Here is a 25656-nt window from a genome sequence, read left to right as displayed (position 1 = left end):
ATAAAAATAGCATTGATAGGGAGAAAAAAGAAGATTTGGAACGCATATTTCAAGCAGAAATAAAAAGGTATGTATGATGAAATGCTGAAACTAGTGGAAAATGAAATGCAAATATATACTATTTGAGTTATGGCCACCTAAATTCTCCAACCATTGGTCACTGTAATGGACCCTATAAAGGATCCTAATCAATCAGTCTGTATCCATTAACAAAACTCAGTCAAACAGTAAGTAATTTTATGAACTGATCCCATATCTCGTTTTGGACACCTCTAGCTTTCTGCTGACGTGATTTGAATGACTAACCATTTGAATCCTAATTAAATTATGTGAATATTAATTACGCTAAATTCTTCCAAGTTATATTTCAGTATGAAGATGTTGTAGAGTCAAATAATCCTTCAATACAGTCAGCTTAGCAACTTCACCCCTACCTACAAGCAATCATACAGAATATTATTTCCTAGTAACATCTTTTTTTTATTTCATTAGCAGTCTGTAGATTTAACACATATAATTTGAATACATTGTTTAGATGAATTTCATGTTACTGTCATGAGATTCTGACATATCAAGTTATCGTCAAATCAATGTATAAAAGGTTTCAAAGTTAAGCGATCGGTATTTTAGTGAAGCGTGCATTACTACACCATAGATAAAAGGGAACCAAGTGATCAGTTTGTAGATGGCGTCGAGTCTCGATTGACTATGATCACCACTAAAATAAGATTACGCGCCCAAAAACAACTTGGTTCCTTTGATAACTCGTAAACCAGAAGGCTTTAACTGATCCAGATAGAGTATATTTATTTGCGATCTCGTGGTATCGAATGAATACCGAAACGCGCCAAAGATTACAGGAAAGAAGAGCAGAGCGTAAGAATGTTCGAACCAACAAGATGGACAGCGGAACAAGAAGTGATTTTGATACAGTTAAACAACAACAAGCACAGTAAAACAATCACTGGTACAATTGGTTATAATAATAATTGTTTCCATTATACCAATTGCGTTCTCGTCGAGAAAGGCAGGTCACTACAAGTTCGTAAATAATTAATATTAACCTGAGAAAAGTGAATCCTACAACAATAGCCTATGCGCCAAATGAAAGATCACAATAAGGAGAATATAAGGATAAAATAATCCATATTCTTCATAATTATGTAATAAAAATGTAAACAAAAGTTCTTCATAAGATAATTCCACGAGTTACAACCTCCTTATAATTTGTCTCTTTATCGCACCTACTTATGCAGCTGCGTTCAAAAACATGTTTGCTGTAAAAGATACTAAAACTGAAATAATGTAAAGATATAAAAGCCTTATTAGAATGATACAATTCCTATTTTCATCAGTTGAACAATGAAGATTTAATATAGTTCAACAGAATAGACCAACAACCAAGCAACAGGACAGTGTAACCGAAAACCTCTTTCACATATTCAGCTTACAAAAGACCAAACGATCAAATTTTTAAATCTATATCATTTGTAAAAGACTAGGTCAATTCTAAGATCGGTTACAAATGCAAAGTTCAAATATAATCATGATTATTCATAAAGATCAAGTTGAAAAGGTCAATGAAAGAGATATTGAACTTATGATTTGTAACACTAAAAAAACGAGGTTGACTAATCAATTAATATGTTATATTCAACAAGTTTATTGGTAGTTGATTGATTTTTAGACATAATATATGAAATATGTTACTAAATATAAGAAATTGACAGTAATACTGATCGGCACTAGATCTTAGTGAGTATTCAATTGTTCTGCCTTTAGGAATGGGCTAACAACTGTTTATTAAGTTGCCTAAATATTACCAGCCATTTTAATCAAGTGCGTAGTATCGGCATGAAGTGTATAGCTACTCAGCAAACAGCTTGGCTGATATTCAATTTAACTCCAATATGAGTGTCTTGTGAAACTAATACAGTGTCATGAGAAAGCTAAGTACTAAATAGTATTTGCTCTAACTATTCAAATCACTTTGGGCTTCTGCTAACGATCAACAGTAACATCTCAATCTTGAACACCAGCCTCGTTTTCATTAAATATTATGTAAAGACATTTTTGTAAACCAATGGTTCAGGTAATATTGTTAGAAGCGCATGATCGACCGAAGTACAAACGGATAGAAAAGTTCAGTTATGGTGTTGGATATTTTGGCTAGAAGTGTAAAAGCCTGAGTATTGGAAATTAACTGAACCATGAATTAACATTTTAAGCTTTTTGGGCGATGAGATGGTCTTCCTTCCACATAATTTTATTCACACTGCTGTGTATTCAAAGTAATCTTGATGTAAAATCTCTTTTGCCGCGGAAAAATTGATGATGTTTAGACTAGTTAAAACGTATATAAATTGTGTTTTCCTAAGTACGAATTATTCCTAATCGTAAATAATTTGTTTTCCTTAGAGATTCTAGGGGCTCAGTGAAACGAAGTATTTGTTGCCGACTGATATTGCCAGTAAAAGTTTGTCTTTATTATCCTGAAAATTCACGCGATTATGTTACTAGGCAAACAACAAACCTAAAGCACATTATAAACCTTAGTGAGAAACAGCAAAGATACTAAACAAAGTTGGATAAAAACACCAGTTTAAGTCAAGCTTGTGGATAAAAAATTACTAAAAGCTGGAAATCTTATCTGTTTTCACAGAATTAATGTCTGACTAAATATAGACGAATGGAATATGACACTGTCAACACTGAAAGTTAACAAAGAGACGAAAACTTTATTTGACACAAGGACTACTTAGGACATCACTACTCTAATTTACTCTCACGATAATTCTCGATAGAAAACTGATATTTCCATCACCATGTAAAATTGCAGTCTTCTTAATTGTAGCACCTTAAATCTCACACGGAAAGACGTTTTATGAAACAAGTGTTAATTTAATGTTATATCACTTGTATAATAAATCCAATTTGCATAAACATCAATATAACTGATAATAAATTTTACTATAATTCTCAAAGTCGTAAGTTGCCGATTGTTCAGATAGATTGTCTACCTTGTTGGTCATGTTTTTTTACGCTTTCATCCTTCTGATATTTCAGTAAATAGTTGAACAAAAATCTGTTACATGTTTCTTGGACTTAGATATTAAACAGTTACACGCTTACATAACATTCTTAACTAGATGCGGATAAACACTAATTTTTATCAAATAACTATCTGAGACAGGATAAGTGCAGTTTACTAAGTAGAAATGGGGATAAAAAATGAAACAAAAATCTCGTAGCTAAGGAAATAAAAGTGCTTTACTTGGTCAAAATCAAATAAAATCGAATATTTTCGTACTTTGCCGACTTAGTTCTTATTTTTACAACTCAATACCAAGTACATAATTTTGAATTTGGCTCTCAATAATACTTGAACTGTAAAGGCTATCGATACTATCCGGTTGCCCAAACTAAAGCAAGTGGATCGGGGTAAGAACCTGCAAATCGATGGCTGAAACCTGAACATCTTAACCACTGAGCCAGCACTCAAATAAAACAAATTGAACGAATATCCTGTGAAAGATAATCAAGTAAGTAGCTAAATATAACTTCAATTTAATTTGTATCCAGAACTTTTCGATAAATAAGTGGAAAAAACACTGATACACTTTTATACATATTTGATTAGCAAGTACAGAATAATTGTTAACATCTTTGGCAAAATGATGTTTGTGGTGATGGTCATTCAAAAAGTTTGTTGGATGTAGACTGAAGATAAATGAAATACGACATACGAATTAAGTTATAACAACATGTGTGATTTACACTATGAAAATCTTTATTATTTTAAGGAGATTAAAAATAAATTAAAATGAATACTAAAAATCAAGACCTTACACATATACAATACGAACTAAACTGTAAGTAAACGAACAAAAAATTACAAAAAGAACGAATTATCACAGTCCAGACGGACAAAAACAACATATTTATTGCACTATTATAAAAAGTGTAATGCATTTTTACACGAGATCATCTAATCTAACATACGAATCAGCATGGATCATGAATACTGTTTGTAGGAATTGAACAAAACCTTTTTCGAGAATCAGTAATTGAGTTAAGTTTGGAAGTTGTAGGTGATGTTACCATGACCACTGTCTCATCAGTTACCGATAAACTTGACACGAGAAAACAATCTCGTTTACTGGGATCACAGTCAGCTATGATTTCAGGTAGTCTGTAATCGAGATTTAAAAAAGCAATAACTTGTTAAGTTGGTGCAATAAGATGTATAATATACTCCATGAATCTTGAAAAAATCACTAACTCTGTGCACTAATCCCAACAAACTTAACTTAAATGCTAATGGCGCTATTTGGTTTTCCAATCCAAAATCAACTAATTCGAAATCGAAGGTTTTGTTCAATGTATTTGAATGCCCATCTAAATATGAATGTGTAGCACAATCTGAAAACCCTAATCAAATAACATGCAAGACAACATCTTTTTTTAAGATATATGATTGCACAAAAGTTAATGTAGAATGAACTGCTAGTAGAAATCTGAAAATTTGTCAGAAACTACTTGAAATATATATTTATTGACTAAAGGTATTGAACTAAAGGTATATCAAAGATTGAGCATTCCCCTACCTTCCTAAAAGAAGAAAAAGAAGGGAAGAAACTTAAGTAAATAGTAAGGCAGGAATTTTACCTCGTACAAATGGATAATAAGTGCTGATCAAGAAAAAGTTTAAAGTATATACTTTAACTGTACCTGCTCTTTTCTAAACAGCGGGAGGCAGCCTCCTTAGCCTTTTCAACCCTTTCCGACAGTTCTTTAAAATAAATGCTAGCAGAAGCTATTTGTGGAGTGTCTTCATTACTAAACCCAGATTTCTTTTTGACTGTAGACAACTCTATTGAATTATGGTGTATAAAACCACTAGATTCAGACTGAAACTTGACAGGAACTTTCAATGTAGTTATGTTGGAGATGTCAGAGCTCCACAAACGATTAATCCATCGCAACCTTTGTACCTTAGAACACTAGTAAGCGAAATATGTTTCTTACTGTTGTCCCAAATTGTACTGCGATTGACACGAGAGTATCTCCAGGTTTGACGTTGTAGATTTTATAAGGATTTTGTGAAGTATTCGTAGATTCTAGAGTCCCGTATTGTCTTTTAGGTCCACAGGACAAGATAGATGACCCTTCAGACATAAGACATAAGACTATTTAACAGATTTTCGAGTGTAGCGGAGACCTTGAGAACAACATGAAGTAGGTGATTTAAAGAATCTATGTGGGCGATACGCATATCGAGCGGAAATTCGGATTTAAACAGTTTTAAATAGTTTTCAGAGAGAAAAGTCGATAGCCTTTTATATGCCACTGATGGATAGGCAGTACTCATATGTCACTTGCAACGTGAGAAAATGGGACCATAGCTGGGTTTAAAGTAACTGGTACTATGTTAAACCAACATAGGTTATTCTGGCTTCTGGAGAGACCAGTTTGATCATTCTTCTCAAATAATATTTAACCTTCCCACTTATTTGTTTATTATTCCTGACTGCTTTATATATGATCGTATGTGTGTTAATTGCTTTCCCTATTCATTGCATGTCTGTATTTATTTTTGTCTGACTACAAATATCGAGTAACACTTTTTTAAATCGAGGTTGCCCAATTGCCTTCTCCACCTTGCGTCGCTTTTTTCGTTTCTCATCACTCTCTTCACTTCATTTCTTTGATTGTCTGTCCGGACCAATGAGTTTATGAAATATATGTATTTAAAATCCATTCTCGTTGTTGGCTTATTTTATTCCATCACTCTCTAAAGCGAATTTAGTCAGTGATCATATACGAGGGTTGATGGCATAAATGCTTAACTGGGCTCAGATATAAAGCAGTTAACGGTTTTCGCTTCTTGAGTCGTGGAATGAGATAATGGGGTTCTATGGGTATGTTTGAATTCGGGGTCACTTGGAGTACTTATTGTGTTGCATGCTACTATCCTGTTGCCTCCTGTCCTCCAGTAGACCGATCGGAATAATTATCAGTATCGGTACTTATCCTTGACTCCACGACCCACTCTATTTTCCTTATATGTACGTTGCCCAAGAGATTTCTAACTTTTTTAAAGGAGATCACAAAGGAAATTGTGAACCTAGAGGTGAAACCATGTGCATGCTTTCATAAGTTCTGTGTACGATTCCGAGGTAGAAGTAATAGATCATTTTCGTAAGAAGATAAAAGTCGCACTCGATTTGGCTCTATTCTCAATGAAGTTTGAGCTGCTTTCTAAACTGTATGTGGTTAATAGCCTTTTATAACGCTCTGTGGAGACAAGTGAGAGGGAATTATCTCGAGGAAATAAAGTGGTTTGTGCTTCATTGGTGAAATTTAAGCGATTTGAGATTTTGGCAAGTTTAATTCTTATCTATTTTCCACCATCCGTTTCCCAATTTTTGTTATGTTATGCATTTATGAATCCTCTTCGTTTCTTACGAACCTCCACACATTCATGTTATCAGCCTAAGTTAGAGCCGCTGATATGCTTTTATTTAGAAGATCATCAACAAGAATCAAAGGGAGTAGTAGGGCCTTCTCAACTAGAAGCTGGTCACGTAATTTTGGGAGGCTCAGTCAATGAAACCATCCAACTTCTCCTCATCTCATTGTGTCGATAACATGTTTAGTCGAGCCTATACTTTTGACGGCTTCCATGAGATTCTTGCAAAATCGATCACTAAGGGTCAAACTTTCCTCAATGTGATTTGAGAATGGGATGTTAATGACTACGTATAGGAGTATCCGTTCAGACGCTTAGTGTGGTAGTGGTAGTGTTGCGTATATATTGGCCGTCTCACCTGTTTTCCGTAACTTTGTATACACATTTTTGAACAGTGTTAAATCAAGACACGAGCCAAGTATTTAGTTATGACTTATCATTATAATTTTGTTGATTATTTTGTACACAGTCCTATGAATACTTGTGAACTTTTGTCGGTGTACACAAAATTTTATGAAAGTTTATGCGTGCTTGTCTGATTACCCTATAACACCAATGGTAGATACTTTATTCCTTGTTCAAGACATCTTTTATATTCACGTATGATGAATCATATTTCTTTTTCATTCATCAATGCACACCTTATCATTTTTATTCGTCTTCCCGTTTTTCCAGCTAAAGAATAAGAATCTTTAAAACAAAACTTGTTGAACAGCGCTTTCATTCTAAATTTTACTGTTATTTCACCAGAGGGACAAGTAATCGCGAAAATACTTGGATCGATCAATAGTACGAAGTAATACGAACAAGTTAGTAATAAGAATCTCCGAGATAAAGACTACTAAAGTGAAACTGATGGGGTAGTCTCTTTTGTGTGTTATTACCTGCGAGAGGACAACTTATTCGCCCAACCAAGTGCTTCATACGGGGGCTGCTAACGTATATATTTACTTCACCTCCTGTTGGTATTTCTCGTAACTTCTGAATACTGTCATATATTGGACGATCACTTCATAGTCCGTGACATCAGGGGAAAAAAGGTTTTAACTAGCGTTATGATCCTCAGTTCGAGCCTAAAACGCATGCTTTTGAGCTCTACTACTTTCTTCCTTAGTTAGTTTACATATTTGTTCAGACTCAGCTGTTTGCCGCCTTTCACGTTGTTTTTATATGGAGGCAGCCGTTTGCGGGGCTTTAAACAGGTTTTAGTTCGTAGAAGGTTGACCACGCTGTCAGTAGCTATGGTGTTTGGTGCAGTTCGTGATTTCCTACGTGATTGTGCGGTGAGCTACATCCGAGTAATGGCTCAGTCGGTTGAGTCCTCGGCTATTTCTGTATTAGATCAACTAGTGGTTGTGAGTACAGATGCTTTCAATACAAGTAGAGCCTTATGTTTCACTTTCGTTGATCAGGTTAGTGTATTTTTACTACAATGCAAACACAAATTTCAGAAGCACAGACATGGTCGACTTAACATGAACCATTATCACTGAAATGTCTCAAAGAGAGTGAACCCAGCTTCTAGAAAACTGGATCCGAAAGATGAGTATCGGATTCTAACTAAGGACAAGCACGTAATAGAATTATCGTTTTGTATTCTTCTAATGCAGAAATCAATATTTCTGAACGACCTGTTTTGAGTCGAATTTATTCCTATTTTTTTCTTTTCACACCAGTATTATAAGAAATTAGAATCTTTGCTGGGTAGTTGTAATTAGTTATTAATGACATACTCAATTTTGGTGTCAAAGTGGTATGACCGGTAATATACTATTCTAAGAAGTGCTTTGAAAGTTTTACTTTTGGGTCTTTTACAAACAACTCTAGCTTTAAGTGTTTCAGCAAGCAATTTCATGTGATATCAACAACGTTTCCACATGTTACGTGTGTTTTGAGTATATAGACTCTGTAGTTAAAGCAATTAAGAAGAGAGGCTGACCGAGGCAGTTGAACCAACCAAACAGTGTTTCAGCCTCCATTTGACAAAGGTAGCTTTTCAGGCTATTATGGTCTCCACCAGCAAAAAAGGACGCAGTTGCTGACCAAAATGTAGGTTTAAGAGATGGGCTTGTTGCTATCAATTATAATCCAGCTCAAGCGCTTCGGAAAACGTAAACTTCTGTGACGAAATTTCAAATGAAGATATATGACTCGTTTTTCGCATTATTTCTAAAAGTGAATTCAGTTTCAAATTGATGAAAGTAGAGTGCGATATACTTGTTTGATTTTCGACTTCTGATGTATCAGTCAGCATGTTAAGTAAAGTCCGGTATGATCTGCATTCGCCATACCAAAAAATTCCTCTTTGAGTCTGAGTATACCCACGTTAGGATGAACCCAACTTTTGAAAATGTAGGGTTGGGCTCTTTCTAGTAGTCTTGACACACTGGTCACTTTGCTGTTTAGGAGGTAGTTCGTTGCAAGTATGAAGACTTTGATCTTCCGAAAATATCTACAAGGCAGTGACTTTTCATCGTGATAGTAATGCAAGTAGATACTGGCTCATAATACAATCAGTACCTGCGACTTCAAATAGAGTTTCTTTCGGAAGACTTATTGCCATCAGTTAAATATAGTCCTGTGTGTCCTTACAAAAGGCTTTCACAAACGTGTTAAAGTAGAACTGCCAGTTCGAAACCTGATTTATTCTGATAAACCCGTTTATCTTGTAAATGATGTGCTGTAAATCCATGTAAACTTTGTGTGATTGGTTGAGAGACCGAATGATACCTAATTATCTCAAAGGTGAAATATTAGGTTGCCATAACATTTTCGGGAATGAAAATTGTTATGACTTTAAAGGCCGCTGTGTTATCGCGTGATTTATTCACTAATCGAAATACAACTTATTCAATCTTATCACTGTGCCAAACCAATGACGTTCACCCGGCATGATCATCTTAGAGTCCTTATTGGTGTTTTGTCCGCCTAGCCCGTCGATTTGAGTCCAGAATACCAATAACAGCCTCTACTATGTAAATCATTTATTTAAAGCACACTTCGTTTGCCTACCAACTAAACAGACCACATTACACCATAAAACAGGAAATACACATGATCAAGCCGAAAGTGGCTGTGAACGTGGGAGACTGTAATTAGTAAACTGAGTATAATTTAAGAACAGTAAGTCGTATAATAATAATATACGGGTCAAAATAATGCTTATAATAAGTGGAATTTAGATATACTTAATCTAATTACTGAATAATTATACAATAGGAATATATATAATATTAGTCCATTAATAGTTCTCAGAAATTACCCGTAATTTACTCCTCACTAGGATATAACAAAAATCTAGTTGCAGGGGCAAATAAATCCCCAAAACAAGCAGTTCTGTAAGTCTTTGACGCTGATGCTGGGCTCATTTGTTCACTTGACACATGCGCTTGGTCATTCATTTGCATCACATCACATGTGGCTACGCCGTGCTACGCATTCTTTGCGACTGCTAGCCAGCTTCGACTAAATCCTTCTCAACACATTGACAACCGTCTAAATGTCTTTGAACTCATTCATTCCCGAGTCCTAGACTGACCGAGTTGATATCCTTCAATTATACAGGTGTTACAGACAAAAGAGTTGTTAAACCCTGAATATCTATGGCATCTTTATGATGATTTGAAGAAATCGATGGTCAAAGATTGCAAGTTAGTTAATTCCTACGTTTTGAAAGGAAGCATGAAATTCTACATTTTTCTGAGAAGTTCAGTTGGATTCAAACACTTGACGCTCCTGATACGAGGTATCTGCATACTTTATTATTGTGGGCAGATTTACCCAACAATAGTCTTGATATGTGTATCCCAATACCAGAGTTGGAACCAAATCATTTACCTAACAGTTTTGAGCTGACCAGGTTTTCAGGTCTTGCAATAAGTATTCTTGGCACTTCATCATCCTATGTTACTTGGCCAACAGTAAAAGCAGTATATATAGTACCGTTGTTATCAATATTGAGAGCGTAACTGAAAGGACAACAAATCCTTAGTCGCCAAAACACTACAAGAATAAGAATATGTGATCACCTAAAGAGTACTAGTTAGCAGCTTTTAAAAGTTTACGAACACGCAACGTAGAGTACCGTTTTTGTACTCTATATTTATTTGTTCAGGAAGCGATTGTGGATACAGTGAACGCCATTTAATAATTTCGGAGCTTATTTTGGACTCGTTTGACGGTAGATAAATCTTCAATTCACATCATTCGAAGGTAAAAGGTCCTTTTCTAATTACAAGTTTCTCATAATGCAGGATCAACACACAAATGTTTTTGCTTAAATACATATCATTGACACACTTTAATAGCAGCTCAACAATGAGGCTGGATTTACACAGTACTACGAAAATCTGTGAATTACATAGTTCTTTAAATTTCAGTTTCATTTTGGAAAGGACAGGAGTCTTGATGGCCTATGTTAGTCCTGGCAATGATGGTCTCTCAGTTGATCCAACTTTCTTTTGAAGGAGTCGATGGATGGAGCCTCAACCAGGTGCTGAGGTAATGAATTACACTAGATGATGATTTGATGGGTAAGTCGATAGTCAGCTGACAGTCAATTTGTTCTGTGCTTGTGAACTTGTAACAGCTCAGGTTGGTTGGTTAAGAGTTGACCCCAAACAACCAAGCATATGCTAAAACAGTATTGTTCAAGTATTCATTCACTTCCTTACTTTCTGTAAGCGTTATATTCCCTATTATCTTATATTAAATGTTGAGAGCCTTTGTTTTTCTGAACAGATAATCCCACGCTCAACTGTGACTGCGCGAAGATCGAAATAAAGACCTATTCACTACTTCTCTGGTTTCTTCTATCAATAGCACGAGGGTTACCTTAAGGCACGAAAAACTCTTTTAGAGTATCCTCATAAATTTTGTTTTCGAAAACAAGAAAAATGAGGGCATATGAGATGCAAATTTATCACTAAGCAATTTGAAAACTGTAATCAAGTCGCCTCTGGTTCTTCGATATGACAACGGGAATAGGTTTAGCTTGGACATTCAAGCATCATACGGGAGCTTCGCTTTTCCGGGAATCAGCTCAGTTGCTGTTCTCTGAACCCTTTCCAAGAGCTCACTGTCCTTTTTTAATCGGGGGCTGGCTGCTTGTATGTAGTACTCAAGATTAGGACGCACGAACACTGTATACAAAGTCAAAAATGTCTCAGTGTCGACATGACTAACATATTGACCATAAAGTTCTAAAACCTTCGGTGGCTATTGCACGGCAGGGTGCAGTAGTTTTCAAGTCTAGGCTAACGATGACTCCTCAGTCATCGTGTGTCTGGACAACAGGTAGCTCAGTGTTATTCATTGTGTATTTATCTGTACCTTGATGACCGTTATGCATTACAATACACTTGGAAGTATCCATCAGCAACTGCCAGGCTTGAGACCATTCAGATAATTCCTCCAGGTCGTTTTGGAGTTCTAAGCTATCACCCTCACTTTTTATCGCTCTCTATATTTTGATATCGTCAGCATATAGCAAGACCGATGATGAAAGTAGACGAGGAAGGTCATTTATGTACAAGAGGAATAACACTGGCCTGAAAAACGTACCCTGGTAGACTCCACTAAGCACAGTTTTCCAGCTAGACAACTTGGAGTTGACCCGTACTCACTGTTGACGCCCAACTAGGAAGTCCACATCAATAGATTGCCTCCAACCCCGACATTTCGTAGCTTATATAACAGCTGGTTGTGCGGAATTTTGTCAAAAGACTTGTTGAAATCGATGTAGGCCACGTCTACAAGTAACTTTTGATCCTTAAGGGCGCACCAGCTTTCACGAGCGACTAATAAGTTAGTGAGTCAAGAATAACCTGTTGTAAAATCATGTTGCTTCTCCGAGAGGATCCGGTTTTCATCGAGGTACTTAACCAGCTCCTTCCGAATAATCTTTTCTAAGATTTTAACAACCACACTACTCAGGCTAATGGGTCGGTAATTCTCAGGTTTATGTTTCGTACCTGTTTTGAAGACGGGACTTACTATGGATTTCTTACAGTCTTTTAGTAAACGACCCTGGGTTACGGAAAGATTAAAACATATACTTAAAGGGTTCGCAACAAAGTTAGCTAATTCCTTTAGTAACCTAGGATGAAGTTCATCGGGTCCAGTGGATTTGCCTATGTCAAGCTTATTTAGCAGACCAATGACATCGAGTTCTTTAATGGTCACGCTGTCCAGTATTTGTGCGGAGGGATTTGCATGGACTGGTGGGAAGGGGATTTCTATGGTATATAAATTGCTAAAGTATTTTGAGAATACTTGAACTTTGCCAAAGTCGTCCTCCACTAGTGATGAGGCAGTACTGTCTCCCCATAGTGAAGGGACATTTCTTCTTTTTGTCCTTTGGTTTATATACGAATACGAGCGTTTAGGGCATCCTATGGATTCCCCAACGATTTTCTCTTCGTACAGCTTTCTGGACTTACGGAGGGTCGACGCACAGGTATTCCGAGCTTTTGGATACCGAGATTTCGCCTCATGAGTCCCCAGTAACCTAAGTCTATCCCACATTTTCCTTCTTTCACGGAGAAGGATACGAACCTCCCTGATAAAACATGGTGGAGAGTCTCTCAGCCCCGTAGTTGTAGTCAAAGGTATGTGGGATACGGTGAATTTTAAGCATAAATTTCGAAATACGTCTCAAGTCGTTTCAATTGAGGACTCCGTGTCTTTTGTTCAATCTACTGACGATGCTGAGTGCATGATGTCTTGTATGTTCGCCTTCCAGACATTAGGTCTGGATTGAGCTGACGCGTTCTCGCGATTCACAGTCATATGGAAGTCAAAGGTTAAAACAGTATGATCACTTTTATCTAGGGGTGGCATGTAATCGAGGTTCACTACGTCTTCCTCATAGTGAGTCAATATAATATCTGGTAAGCATGATTCAGAGCACGGGTCGTACCTAGTCGCTTCTTTCATATGATGCACTAGGGCACATTTGATAACCGCATCAACTAGTCCCTGCTCGAAGGAATTATCTGACGATTCAGTAAGCAGATTTCCCCAGTCTACCATGGGTGTATTAAAGCCCCCTAGGATTAGACTTGTCGACAATTTGTAAATATCACTTAAAAAGGTATCTCTCCAAATTGTTAGTTTATTGGGCAAAGAACTAATGAAAGAACTGGCATTTTTGTTCTATCTGTATTTATTTGCAAAATTGAAGTTGTAAATTGCGTATAGTATTTCAAACGCACATACTTTAATCTCTAGGTGGGTCATTTGAACCATTTAGGTCGTGTCTTTTTCAGATGAGGGTTCACCAAGTTATAACTGGTTCATGCAATGGTGATTATTCACATATCGCACAAGCGAAGGTTCGGGGATCTAACTACGTTGTTGGTTTTCTGTTAAAAGCTTGACTTTTTCTTTCAAGGTGTATGCCAGTGGGTGTGATGTAGTTATTTTGAATGAATCCTTTTGTCTCAGTCAGGTGATTTCTGGGTGTGAGTTAGGAAACTCTGTTGTAACAGCTGTTGCTTTTAACCAGCAATATGGAAAGGTTTGATATTTCTTAATATATACCTTTTTCTTAGATTGCCATTGCTAATGCTGATGGAATATTTATTTACGTGCCTCAGGTATGTAAAGGGATTTATATTTACATGGATATGCCTAGAAAAGCTTAAAAAATACCATTCATTTATTTTTATTCTATCATGTGGTAGTTCTTAAGGTTCCATCGACTTGATGAATAAATCATATCACTGTTGCCACGTTCGCTTATGCTATAATAAAGTTATTAGTTACCATCGTTCTTTGTCGGGTTGGCCGAATCCAGACTTTATTTGAGTATCTGTAAAATATCGTATATAAGACTAATCTTAGATGCATTCTCCGCTTGTTCGAAGGACGGTTTACTGTCTGAAATAAGCACTAAATATACAAACTGAAAGAGGAAGTTTGGACTACTCATCGTTCCAATCGCCTCGTCATGAGTCACTTACCGTTCTTTATTTACGTGTCAATTCGGTGCACCCAAGTGAATTAGTTCACGTCTATATAGTCGGTCTTAGTGTATAGTTTTGGGCTGAAATATTCTCTAAGCTTTCCAAATATCAAATAACTTAAAAGATTGGATAATCCATCAATTCCTGCACCAACCAACATCTACTGTACTTCCCCTGATCATAAAACCAGACTTTCGCGGAATAAAAATAAAATATAAGTGGATGTGTAATAAATCATCTGATTCCGATCAGTGTCGCTTAGTCTGAATCCATTAATTATACATATATTTCACAGTCAAAGTATGAAGTCTATACCTTCGTATACCGGTCAAACCAATAATCAATGACTTTATGAACTGATATAGTATCTAAATCCGGTTATATTCAACTCTTTTCACGTTGGTTAATCATCAATGCTAGGCCGAACGGAGAGTGAAGTTGTATGATTTGTCCTAACCACTTCAGTCATTAATGAACTTACATAATAAAACGAGTATATTGTCCGTATATTATTGATTATTAGGGTAAGCCATTCTGAAAGCTACATAATCCTTAGTTGTTACTCGTGAAATACTCACAAATTATTATTATTAATGGGCCTAGATGGAAAGGTTTAAAACTTGTCACAATGAGGCTGATGGAATGGTTATCTGTTTTCCTTTAGACGTTGAACCTAGTATTACTAGGTAATTTTCATCTCCCTACTTCATCTATTCTATTTCAAACGTATTTCTTATGGTTAGTTTCCTATTGTTATTACTCCAACTATTATGTCTTTTGTGTTCATTTAAACTCACGGCTGTCCAAACCAAAATATTTACAGATATTCGAACATATCATTCATCTGTTAAAACTTTAGAACTCTAGCCATTAAACCTCCTGTAATAGATTTTCCGTATGCATATTTAATCCTCTTACCTCGATTTAGGGAAACAGGTAGTACCATTAGGCCCTACATGTAGTGTGGCTCATACCTGTGTATAAGTTAAAAAGAAGACATACCTAAAACAAGTTATTTATTTATTTATTTGAACACATAAATATTGGTACATAGGGGCACCAGATATATATGCGCCGCACAAATCTCATTTGATTTGTGTGAAGGCTGTGATAATGCCCGGGTGCCCAAACCGAAGCAGGTGGTTTTCTTAGAGGGTCACAACTGGAGCCTTCGACCTAAAGGTCTGATCCACAGGGCAGGGGAGCATCGTAAGGAGATGCAGTCCCATGATAGCCGGTCACCAACGATTGATTCATACACCATTTGTTCACTCAGGATACTTGGGCCAGTCCATGTGAACCATTGGTTTGGAATAAAGGTTTTCCAACTCCCCTAGGTTAACCGTTCGTGTCCACCAACCCGGTTAAAGCGCCGGACATTCGCTTTTCGTCCTCTCACTTTCGTGAACAACACCCCTGCCACGAGAAGGTAGTGAGTAGGACTTCCCTGTTAGAGGCTATATATGTGTGGCTATGTGAGAGCATTTCGAGAGAGAGAGCGTACTCTTTCTCGCCACTCTCTGCCGTACCAGGGCATTTGGGGGCACCTAAAGTAAGTAAATATTCTGTCTTCATCAGATGTCTATCTAGGTTCTGATGCCTTAAGACTTTTTGGCCCTAGTGACCAGTAGCTTCCCCCCTTAATATATGCATATATTTGTGAACTTTAAAACCCTATAATTTTCCTCAGGCTTGTTTTACTAAGTTGTATCTAAAATTATTTTCAAGAGAAAAAAATGTCAGTACATACTGGTTGGTCAGAAATGCTTCGTTTGCTCGTATGTTGCATATCTTTACTGACTCCGGCCTGTGGCTTGCTTTTGTACTACCTAATTTTTTTCGAGGCTTTAAAGTACTATGATTGCTTTTAGAGCCAAAAATCTCTTGAAGATTAATTGGTTTGTGTACCTCTGGTTTACATTTAACCTAAAATTAAATTTAGTCTTTCTAATGACTTGCAGATGGGCAAGGCTAGAAAATTGTTCTGTCCGATTCAGCCAATTTAGTTTTTTAAAATTATTATTATTATCTCGAGTTATTTCGAGTGTGGGCCTGACCGTCAGATAAATTCTGCGTTTATCTACAAGGATGTAAAGCTCCGGGACCAGTACCAGTCTCTTTTCGTTTATCGTTTACAAAACTAGTTTACAATTAAGAGTATCATTCATTTTTTTGCTCATTGGTTTTAAAGTTGTAAGACTGATAACGTTGATACTTTTCTTGGAATATTTCTTATGAAGTCATTCGTTATACGCAAGATCACACTGTAATTTATCGGTTTGAAAAAGTTTTCATATACTCTTGCATCAATTTCCATGAATAATTTCCGTGTCATACTGGATAAATAAACAAGTTAGTAAGATAAAAAATTACCAAGTAGTAGAAGTCAGCATACCTTTAAATATGTATATATATAGGGTAGGAGAAAGAATACAGTGTCGAAAGAGTATGAAAGATAATAAATTTACAAGCCAATATAAATGTAATTTGTTAAAAATCTTTAGGTACGTAGTGGGACTCACCTACACAAAAGCTTGCAACACGAATCATGGACACTAGCTTTTTGTGTCTCATAGAAATAACTCGTTCGAAGAATGTTAATTTCTGCAGTTGTCGAATTTCATCGAATAAATTAGCATTTACGTAGTACTTTACGGCATGTTTTTGTTCATCTGTGAGTTTTCTTTGATATCTACGTTTAGTCAAAGTTCGCTGGTATACTGTACAATGTTTCTATGTATCATGCTATAATCTTTCCCTATAGGGAACGACAGGAAATATGCTTACAAACTCATCGAAACTATCTTGGTTGTTCTCCGATCACTTATCATTACCATCAAAAGCGGAAATTTTATGTCTTTCCTGGTCTCATAGACCTTGTTTTCAATTTCCAAATAGTGGCTTATTAGCAGGCCTTAATGATGGGAACTTATGTATGTGGCGATCAGGTGTTACAAGCAATATCACTGAATCAAACCTTCGTTTTCATATCGGGGCTAGCTCGTCAGGTTCAGAATATGGTCTTGACTTTGATCCTGTCCCTAAGAAATCTCTATCAACAGAGTTGCCGAGTAGATGGAAAATTGTATGGTGTCATCAACTAAACGGTATCGTCTTTTTTTCTATTATTCTATTTGTCGTTTTTCATAATCGTAAAAAACTTACGTGGGGATTTTTATTTTAACAGAATTTCATTCTCAAATCTGATGTATAGTTTTAGACAGTTTATTTCTCAATAATAATGATAATAATTTTTAAAATTTTATTTTATCTAAATACATAAATATTGGTACAAAGAGACACCAGATATACGCGCTACACAAATCTCATTTGATTTATGTAAGGGCTGTGGTACTGCCCAGATGCCCAAACTGAAGCAGGTGATTTTCTTAAGGGGCCACACCCGGAGCCTTCGACCTGAAGGTCTGATCCACAAGGCAGAGGAGCATCGTAAGGAGATGCAGTCCCATGGTAGCCGGTCACCAACGATTGATTCATACACCATTTGTTCCTTCAGGATACTGGAGCCCATGTGCACCATTGGTTTGGAATGAGGGTTTTCCAACTCCCCTAGGTTAACCGTTCGTGTCCACCAACCCGGTTAAGGCGAGAGACATTCGCTTTCCGTCCTCTCAATTTGGTAAACAACAGTAATGCCACGAGAAGGCAGTGAGTAGGACTTCCATGGCAGAGGCTATATACGCGTGACCATATATAGGCATTTCGAGAGGGAGAGCAGACTCTCACCACTCTCGGCTGTATCAGGGCATTTGGGGGCATAACAATAGTCTGGTCAATATAAGAACTTTCGTCTAGATCAGAGCGAATAATTTCACAGTATTTGGGCGCCGAGTTGATGTAAGACATTAAATAGGAATAATACATTTTTAGACATACCAGTCTTACCGTTTAAGGACTGAAACTTTGGCTTTAAAATTGACGAATCTTCTGTGATATATTGAGCTTCGTTCGCATCCTTGTGCATATAATTTTTTTCCTATTGTACTGATTTGTAATGTAACAATTGTATCCTCTTAAATATCAAGCTGAACAACATCACAATTACAAACTAGCGGATGATCATTTTGCAATATGTATTAGATAAAGTAATTTTTACTCCTAAAGACTTAAAATGCTATGAATGAGACTACAGTTCATTAAATCACTTGCAACATCACACAGACAAACGTACTTAACTATAGGAATGTAGCTGTCCTAATCAAACTTATCTTTCTTCAATCCGTTGTTAACAATTTTTTAATGGAATAAATATATCGACTCATCAGTTATTAACGGTAATGATTATTTTTTTTGATAAATTAACTTCTCACCATTATTTAGGGAATCCGAATAATATTTGTTCTTTTATATTTTCGAACTAATGGTTGGAATGCTTTATCCTCCTTATCCATGAAACAGTAACACGAGTCCTAGCCAACTGGATTTATTTCATTTTCCTTCATCTAAATAGCTAGTGTAGCGTCGTTGCTTCTCTACAAAAAACGATTTAACTGATATTGTCGTACTATGTCCTGCTTAGTTTTCATTGATTTTGTATTGCTATTTAACTAAAAGAAGTGTAGTCTAATTCATTGTATTAATCATGTGTATGTAATTTGTTTTCATTTAGGCACTCCGATGCAGGTTGATTTCAGTCCAGATGGTTCATACTTTGCCACCATTACTAAATGTCATGATAGAAGAAGTCAACATAATGATTACAAGTCTGATACTGAAATGCATGTATGGTTCCGTTATCCTTTCTCTGATTTGATTCCATCAAAATGCAGTTCTGATGAACAGTTTCGAATGACGGAAAATTGGGAATCTATCTTCTTACCCCATCCTTGTGATGTTTGTTCGTTTAGCTGGCGCCATACCAGCAGATATCTCCCTAGGTAAGCTAATTTAATGGATCAATTAGAGCTAATTTCATCTAATTGTATCAAAGTTTAAACAATGCTTACAACTTGATAGTTACTTCAAAGTAAAAAAACCCACTACTTGACGGTCTGTTTTTTTTAAGTCATTAAGGAATAAATAGCTAAACTGAGATACTGGCTCAAATCTTAAAGCCAGAATTATTCTGACCAACTTTAACTCAATTAGTTATTCAAGTTCGTGGAAAAATAGAAATCTCACGATAACCTCAGTGAAATTAGTGACAAACTCACACTTTATAACCATTTCACTAATAGCTACTCAATACTTAACTGAGATTCAAAAACATGGTTTTGATAATCAGATATTAAAAAAGCGGATCTGAAATTTATGTCGGGTTCTGGATTACAAATATACTCACCATTGCCATACATTAGCCAATTTTGTTGATCTGAAGGTACCATTGGACTTTATCAATTGAAAATTATGGTAGACTGTTTCATTTTAAAGGAAATGAATAATAGTGTATATCCTAGATTTTAAAAAATTCCGTAGAACGTCACAGTTATGTGAATGCTTACAGATGATTATCATATGAGGTGACGACAGCGAACAATACTTACTTAGAATGTTCACTGATATGATTTGTCTTCAACTTTATTTTAAAAGTATCAATATGTAGTCAACTTTGTTTAGCTCAAACACTTCTAAAATCTACCTCCCATCTTGCTAGTTATCCTCTACCTAGTCTAGTGTGCTGAAGATACAGTTCTACCGAAAAAAGCAGCTGACACAGTTAAATATCTCCTAAACATCCTACTGTACGTCCAAAAATGTTCCCCATACGTTATATACCTTATTTTGTCGTTTATTGAATTTCACTTTGTTGAAAATTTCAAATAAGTCGTCAATCTCAGTTTTTTAGTAATACAGACCAATTTACTTTTTTTAACTGAATTAATTACAACTCTGAGTGTCTGTTGACTTAAAAGCTTATTTTGTCTACTGAGAAACTTGACGGAAGACTATGTGTTCTATGGAGAATGCTGGTCAGCGGCCTATGCTCCTCAACGAGGGGTAACAGGCGTAAGTATGTAACTAAGTATATGTTCTATTCCAAAAGTATACAATTCTGTTTTGTTTTTCCAGTGGTTGGATAGCAAATGTATTATTAACTGCGAGTGAAGATAATTTATGTCGTGTATGGATTGAAGTTTCTCATCCTTCAACAGATCATTCTAATTTGTCAAACGCGTACAAAAGTACCAATTCTTTACTATCTAAATCGATTTCTAAAAATGATCCAGAAATTCCAGTAAGTAGTTTTTACCTACATATATACATTATATGTGATTTTTTTATGGTTACAGTTCGAAGCCATTCATTACATCTTTTCAAATCATGTTGTATATGCTAAATCTTTTCTTCTTTTTCTTCTGATCATCACCATATACTACTTATGTGGATATAAATAGACCACACCACACTACGTTGCTCAAAATACACTTATTTCAAACCAGTTGTACTCTGTATTGAAGGGCATTCTTTGCTAAATATTATCAAAATGAAAACTAATGTAATGTACAGTGTAAACTCAGACAATCCCTCGGAACTTCATAGTTATTTTCTAAAAAGAAAAAGATGCATAAGTTATGAAATTATCAATGTTCAACTTCTGAAAGTACAGCAGCATCCTGGATGGATAAGTCACTGTCATTTGTTATTTAAGCATCAAAACACCGTGAATACCAGCTAAACGAAACTGTATGTAAAACCTATAGGGTTTATCTCAGTTGATTACAATATGTTTATTCAAATAGTTTTTATACTTACGAACAATTATGATTGTAGAGCTAATTCTATCAGTATTTTCATTTGAAACAAATTTTCTAGTTTTTATAAAAGTTGAAAGATTTCATATGTCAAGTGTTATATCTGGGACTTAGATTCTTAGTCTGTTGCGTAATACTTGAGCACTCGAACGCTAGAACCCTTCCAATCCAAAAATCAGAAGACAGAAGACAAGTAGAAGGAATGTTATTCCAAACAGTGTTGATTATGGTACAAAACTGTCAAGTATTTATAGTTTTTAGTAGAAACGTAATCATCATTATAGTTATCCAATCCGCACACAGGGAGTTATCAGCATTGTCCAATAAGGAAGTTACACGTAGTGATTCTAGAATATCCTTCCAAAAGCTGATTGGATGGAATATGTCCGGCTCCTTCTGGGCCTCTTAGAGCTTCCTCAACTTCACCTGTGGACCATCCTCACATCAAGATTAATTAATTCAGGAAATAGAAAAAAATTCTTCACTAACAATGTAAACACACTACAAGATGTTACCTTTGTGATATTCGTTAGAATTGAGACAAAACAAATGTTCAATGTTATCTGAACATTTTATCGTATTCTAATTGAAATCAGTCAATATATGTCCCGACCGTTGTTACTACCTTGACGTGATGGTTAGGCTTGCCTATCGTGATGAACCAATCGAGCTATACTGTATAGGACGATCGTTCCTCAAGGTCCTACCATGCCAGATAGGTTGGTTGAACAGCGGTAAGACTAAAAGCAGCAAATCCAAGGTCTGAGGGTGAATTCGTACTTCTAAGTGTGCAGAGTGGTGACGGCAGTAAAGAGTTTCCTTCAGACAACCAGCATTACAGCGATGCTGCCTTCCCACAAGGGGGGTTAATAAAGATAGACCCTAAGAATGAACATCTCGTCTTATCCCACGGATTTCCATCTCTTGAAGTAAGGTCCCACCAAGTACGGAGCTAACACGAAAATTACTCACGAAAAGGTCATGTGTGACCTGTGTCAAGCAGTTGTCCGTTGGGCACTGCGGTCACGCTCTCAGGTCACTAAGACCAACTCTAATCCGATTTCCTTTTCAGATACTCCTTGAAGAACCTTTTCATATTGTGGGCAATGGGGAAGTGAAAAGCGCCCTCATACCTATAACAACACTGAAGACTGATTCAGTATATGTGAACCACTAGAAAGCAGATATGGTAAACCAATAGTGGTCGTTAAAAGACTAGGACTGTTCTGTATGTAGGTAATGAATAGCGTTATGTGTATGTGTAAAAAATAAAGGTTCTTTTATGGTAGTTACATCAAGATGAATTTAACAGATTGTCTTTGCAACCCAACTATTGCTAATCAATCAAACATCAAGGAATAAACAGTACTGTCAGAGTTTTGTATACATCACACTTTTCAGTATCTAATATACTGAAGACGATTGGTGAACGGTTGCTCAAACATCGTGGAGTGGTTGAAGTTAGACATTAACACCGTTGGGTGCCGGCTCAGTGGTCTATCGGTTAAGTGCTCTGGCGCGAGGCTGGTAGGTCCTCGGTTCGAGTCTCGCGAGTGTGGGATCGTGGATGCGCAATGCTGAGGAGTCCCATAATAGGACGAAACGGCTATCCAGTGCTTCCGGGTTTTCGATGGTGGTCTAGCTTCAATTAACTCATGATTTCAACTATGAAAATAATATACTTCAATCTAACAAAAATTCATTCGACTTATTGTGGTCAATAACAAGAATGAATTCACAATAAAATATTATTCGTAGGAGAGCCGGAATAAAATTCACAGAACTGCGACATTATGCAAAAATTTATTTAAGAATTTGCAAAGGAAACTTCTGATAGTTTATGGTTTCATTCACTAGCATTCAAATGAAAGCAGTCAGCGTTTTCGAATTCCTCTGAGACTAAGCATAAAATCATCGGATGTCTGTCATTGTCCTAAGTAGCCGGTTATTCAAATAAAGCCAAATATTTTAATTTCAATAAATGATAGTCTAATTTGCTAATATTCGTTATTTGTGTAACCCTCCAGTTTAGACATAGAAATTTTGTTGTTCAATACTCTCCTAGATATCATCTACTATCATGAAAGTACACCTACCTTTAGGTCATCTGACCGATATACCATTCAACAAGAATGTTACCAGTGATCCAGTCAATCAGTTGCATGAATCATCAACACAATATCTCACTTTAGAGCTACCTAATTGTTTTTTAACACATCCACTTTTAAAACATTTTCTAGATTTATGGTAAGTTATTTTTCAAATACATGGTTAGTCTAAATAAATTGTCAGTATAAGCATTTATATATACAGCTCTATATAGATTTCGTAAGGTGGTTAATCGACAGGAAACCCTAGACGTAGGTTTCGTGCTATTTAGCACTCATCAGTATAATGTACCTGTAATGTTGAGGCATCTAATGTGCGCTGGAGGTTTTGATACAGTTCCATATTCAGAGACGTTACCACTGAGTTATCCAGGCCACTAAGAATGACGTGATATACATGACATTGGTCATTACGTAGTGACCAATAAATTGTAATTTTAAGCAATCTTTCAATTTGTTGATTATTTTATATTTCTCATCACGAACTGACCTTAGACAGCCATTGAAAACCAAGAATGTCAGGGGACATGTGTCTCAGCCTCAATTCCAGATGGGTTTGTGAATGTGCTCTACTGAGAACACAAAAAGTTGTCCAGTAGTTCTTGGTTTTCATTGATTATCTAAGTAGAATCATTTTGTGATGTAAACTATAAAACTTAGCAATCTCTACAAATTTCTCATTGATTGTTAATTAATTTAATTCAGGACGTGTATATTCGAGGTTTTATTGTTTACTGATTTGGAAATTTTATTATGTTGTCGGAAGGAGATCCGATTTGTTAGTTCAACTTGTGTTTGTGCCGTCAAATTTTAATTATGTTCCTTACATAGAATAAATAGAATATGGATAACAATGGAGTCCAAGATACGCATTTCATCCTATTAGCAACTTGCCAGCTGGATGTAATTACATCCTAGAGTTGATGTTTACTCTAGGACTTGAACCCAGTATCATTTCAAATTGAATTGTGTTCCTCATAGTTTACATAATAAAGTCATTAGAATACGTAACATAAAGTACTTATCAACATTTCAGGATGAGTTTTGTCACGGATTGTTCTTAGAGAACCATAGAGCTCTGGATAAGTGTTTCATCCAAGTTTAGAATTCCATATCCATTACAATGTACACGCACGACTTCGTTCAGCATCTAGGTCAAAATTTACGGGCCTTATAACCATCACAAACCACTTATCTAGTGGTCTGTGTTTTTCTGTAATCAACCAGCCAAAATTAATCCGTGACAAACTCAATTGCACAATTCAGTTAATCCTCAAAACTAACCAATCAACTAACTAGACTTGGTCTGACTTCGTAATAAGTGACTGTAGATTATATCGGTCTGAGGAATTAAAACGTAAATTGTTATTTATTTATTTATTTGAACACATAAATATTGGTACAAGGGGGCACCAGATAAATATGCGCCACACAAATCAAATGAGATTTGTGTGAGGGCTGTGATGCTACACGGGTGCCCAAACTGAAGCAGATGGTTTTCTTAGGGGACCACAACCGGAGCCTTTGACTTAAAGATCTGATCCACAAGGCAGTGGAGCATCGTGAGGAGATGCAGTCCCATGATAGCCGGTGACTGACGATTGATTCATACACCATTTGTTCCTTCAGGATACTGGAGCCCATGTGCACCATTGGTTTGGAATAAAGGTTTTCCAACTCCTGTGGGCGAACTTTCCGTGTCTACATAACTGGTTAAAGCGCCGGACATTCACTTTTCATCCCCTCAATTTCGCAAACAACACCCGTGGTGCGAGAAGGCAGTGAGTAGGACTTGTGTGGCAGAGGCTATATACGCGTGGCCATGTGAGAGCATTTCGAGAGGGAGAGCATACTCTCTCTCCCCACTCTCGGCCGTACCAGGGCGTTCGGGGGCAACCAACCAACTAACTAGACTTGGTCTGAATTCGTAATAAATGACTGTAGATCATATCGGTCTGAGGAATTAAAACATAACTTTTACGCATAAATGTTTCAAATTTACGATTTCTGTCTTATTTTTTCCATGTTACTTATATGTACATTTTTATTAACAAAACATGATATAATCAAGGTTGACTGATCCTTTGTCAAACATTGAAGTGGATTATGGATCACCATTACCATCGTCCACAATAAAGATAGATGATAAAAAGTTCAATTATACACAAAATACATTTCCACAATTTGTATTTACCACATCTTTACCATTGGATTCTTTCCCGGAAATATGTAATTCCTCTTCTCCAAATGAGTAAGTCTTTAATCATTATTTTTATAGTTGAAATCATGAGTCAATTGAAGCTAGACCACCATCGAAAACCTGGAAGCACTGGACAGCCGTTTCGTCTTATTGTGGGACTCCTGCGGCAGTGCGCATCCACGATCCCGCACTCGCG

At 36.3% G+C, this 25656-nt stretch overlaps 2 protein-coding genes across 2 annotated transcripts in view; one reads left to right on the top strand and one right to left on the bottom strand.

Annotated features, from left to right (window-relative positions):
• Positions 1-4005: 4005 nt before the first annotated feature.
• On the bottom strand, positions 4006-5178 carry Smp_127690 (hypothetical protein; the record flags this gene model as incomplete). The annotated part of the gene is given in 4 exon segments (XM_018798579.1): positions 4006-4208; positions 4748-5003; positions 5007-5010; positions 5045-5178. Coding segments are annotated over 4 exon segments (597 nt in total).
• Positions 5179-13740: 8562 nt separating this feature from the next.
• The window catches only part of Smp_127680 (rabconnectin-related), a gene marked incomplete at its 5' end in the record, with an annotated part of 111639 nt that continues 99723 nt past the window's right edge, over positions 13741-25656 (top strand). Inside the window, 7 exons of the mRNA XM_018798578.1 lie at positions 13741-13827; positions 13866-13991; positions 17204-17546; positions 19070-19337; positions 20470-20635; positions 23218-23399; positions 25332-25511. Of these exons, the coding sequence (XP_018653506.1) occupies positions 13741-13827; positions 13866-13991; positions 17204-17546; positions 19070-19337; positions 20470-20635; positions 23218-23399; positions 25332-25511 (1352 nt within the window). The remainder of the gene's footprint in view (positions 13828-13865; positions 13992-17203; positions 17547-19069; positions 19338-20469; positions 20636-23217; positions 23400-25331; positions 25512-25656) is intronic.

This window comes from Schistosoma mansoni, chromosome 7 (genome assembly GCF_000237925.1).
Source record: "Schistosoma mansoni strain Puerto Rico chromosome 7, complete genome".
NCBI lineage: Eukaryota > Metazoa > Platyhelminthes > Trematoda > Strigeidida > Schistosomatidae > Schistosoma > Schistosoma mansoni.
The sequence above is the reverse complement of the archived record's forward strand: the minus strand, read 5'-3'. Positions and strand labels throughout refer to the sequence as shown.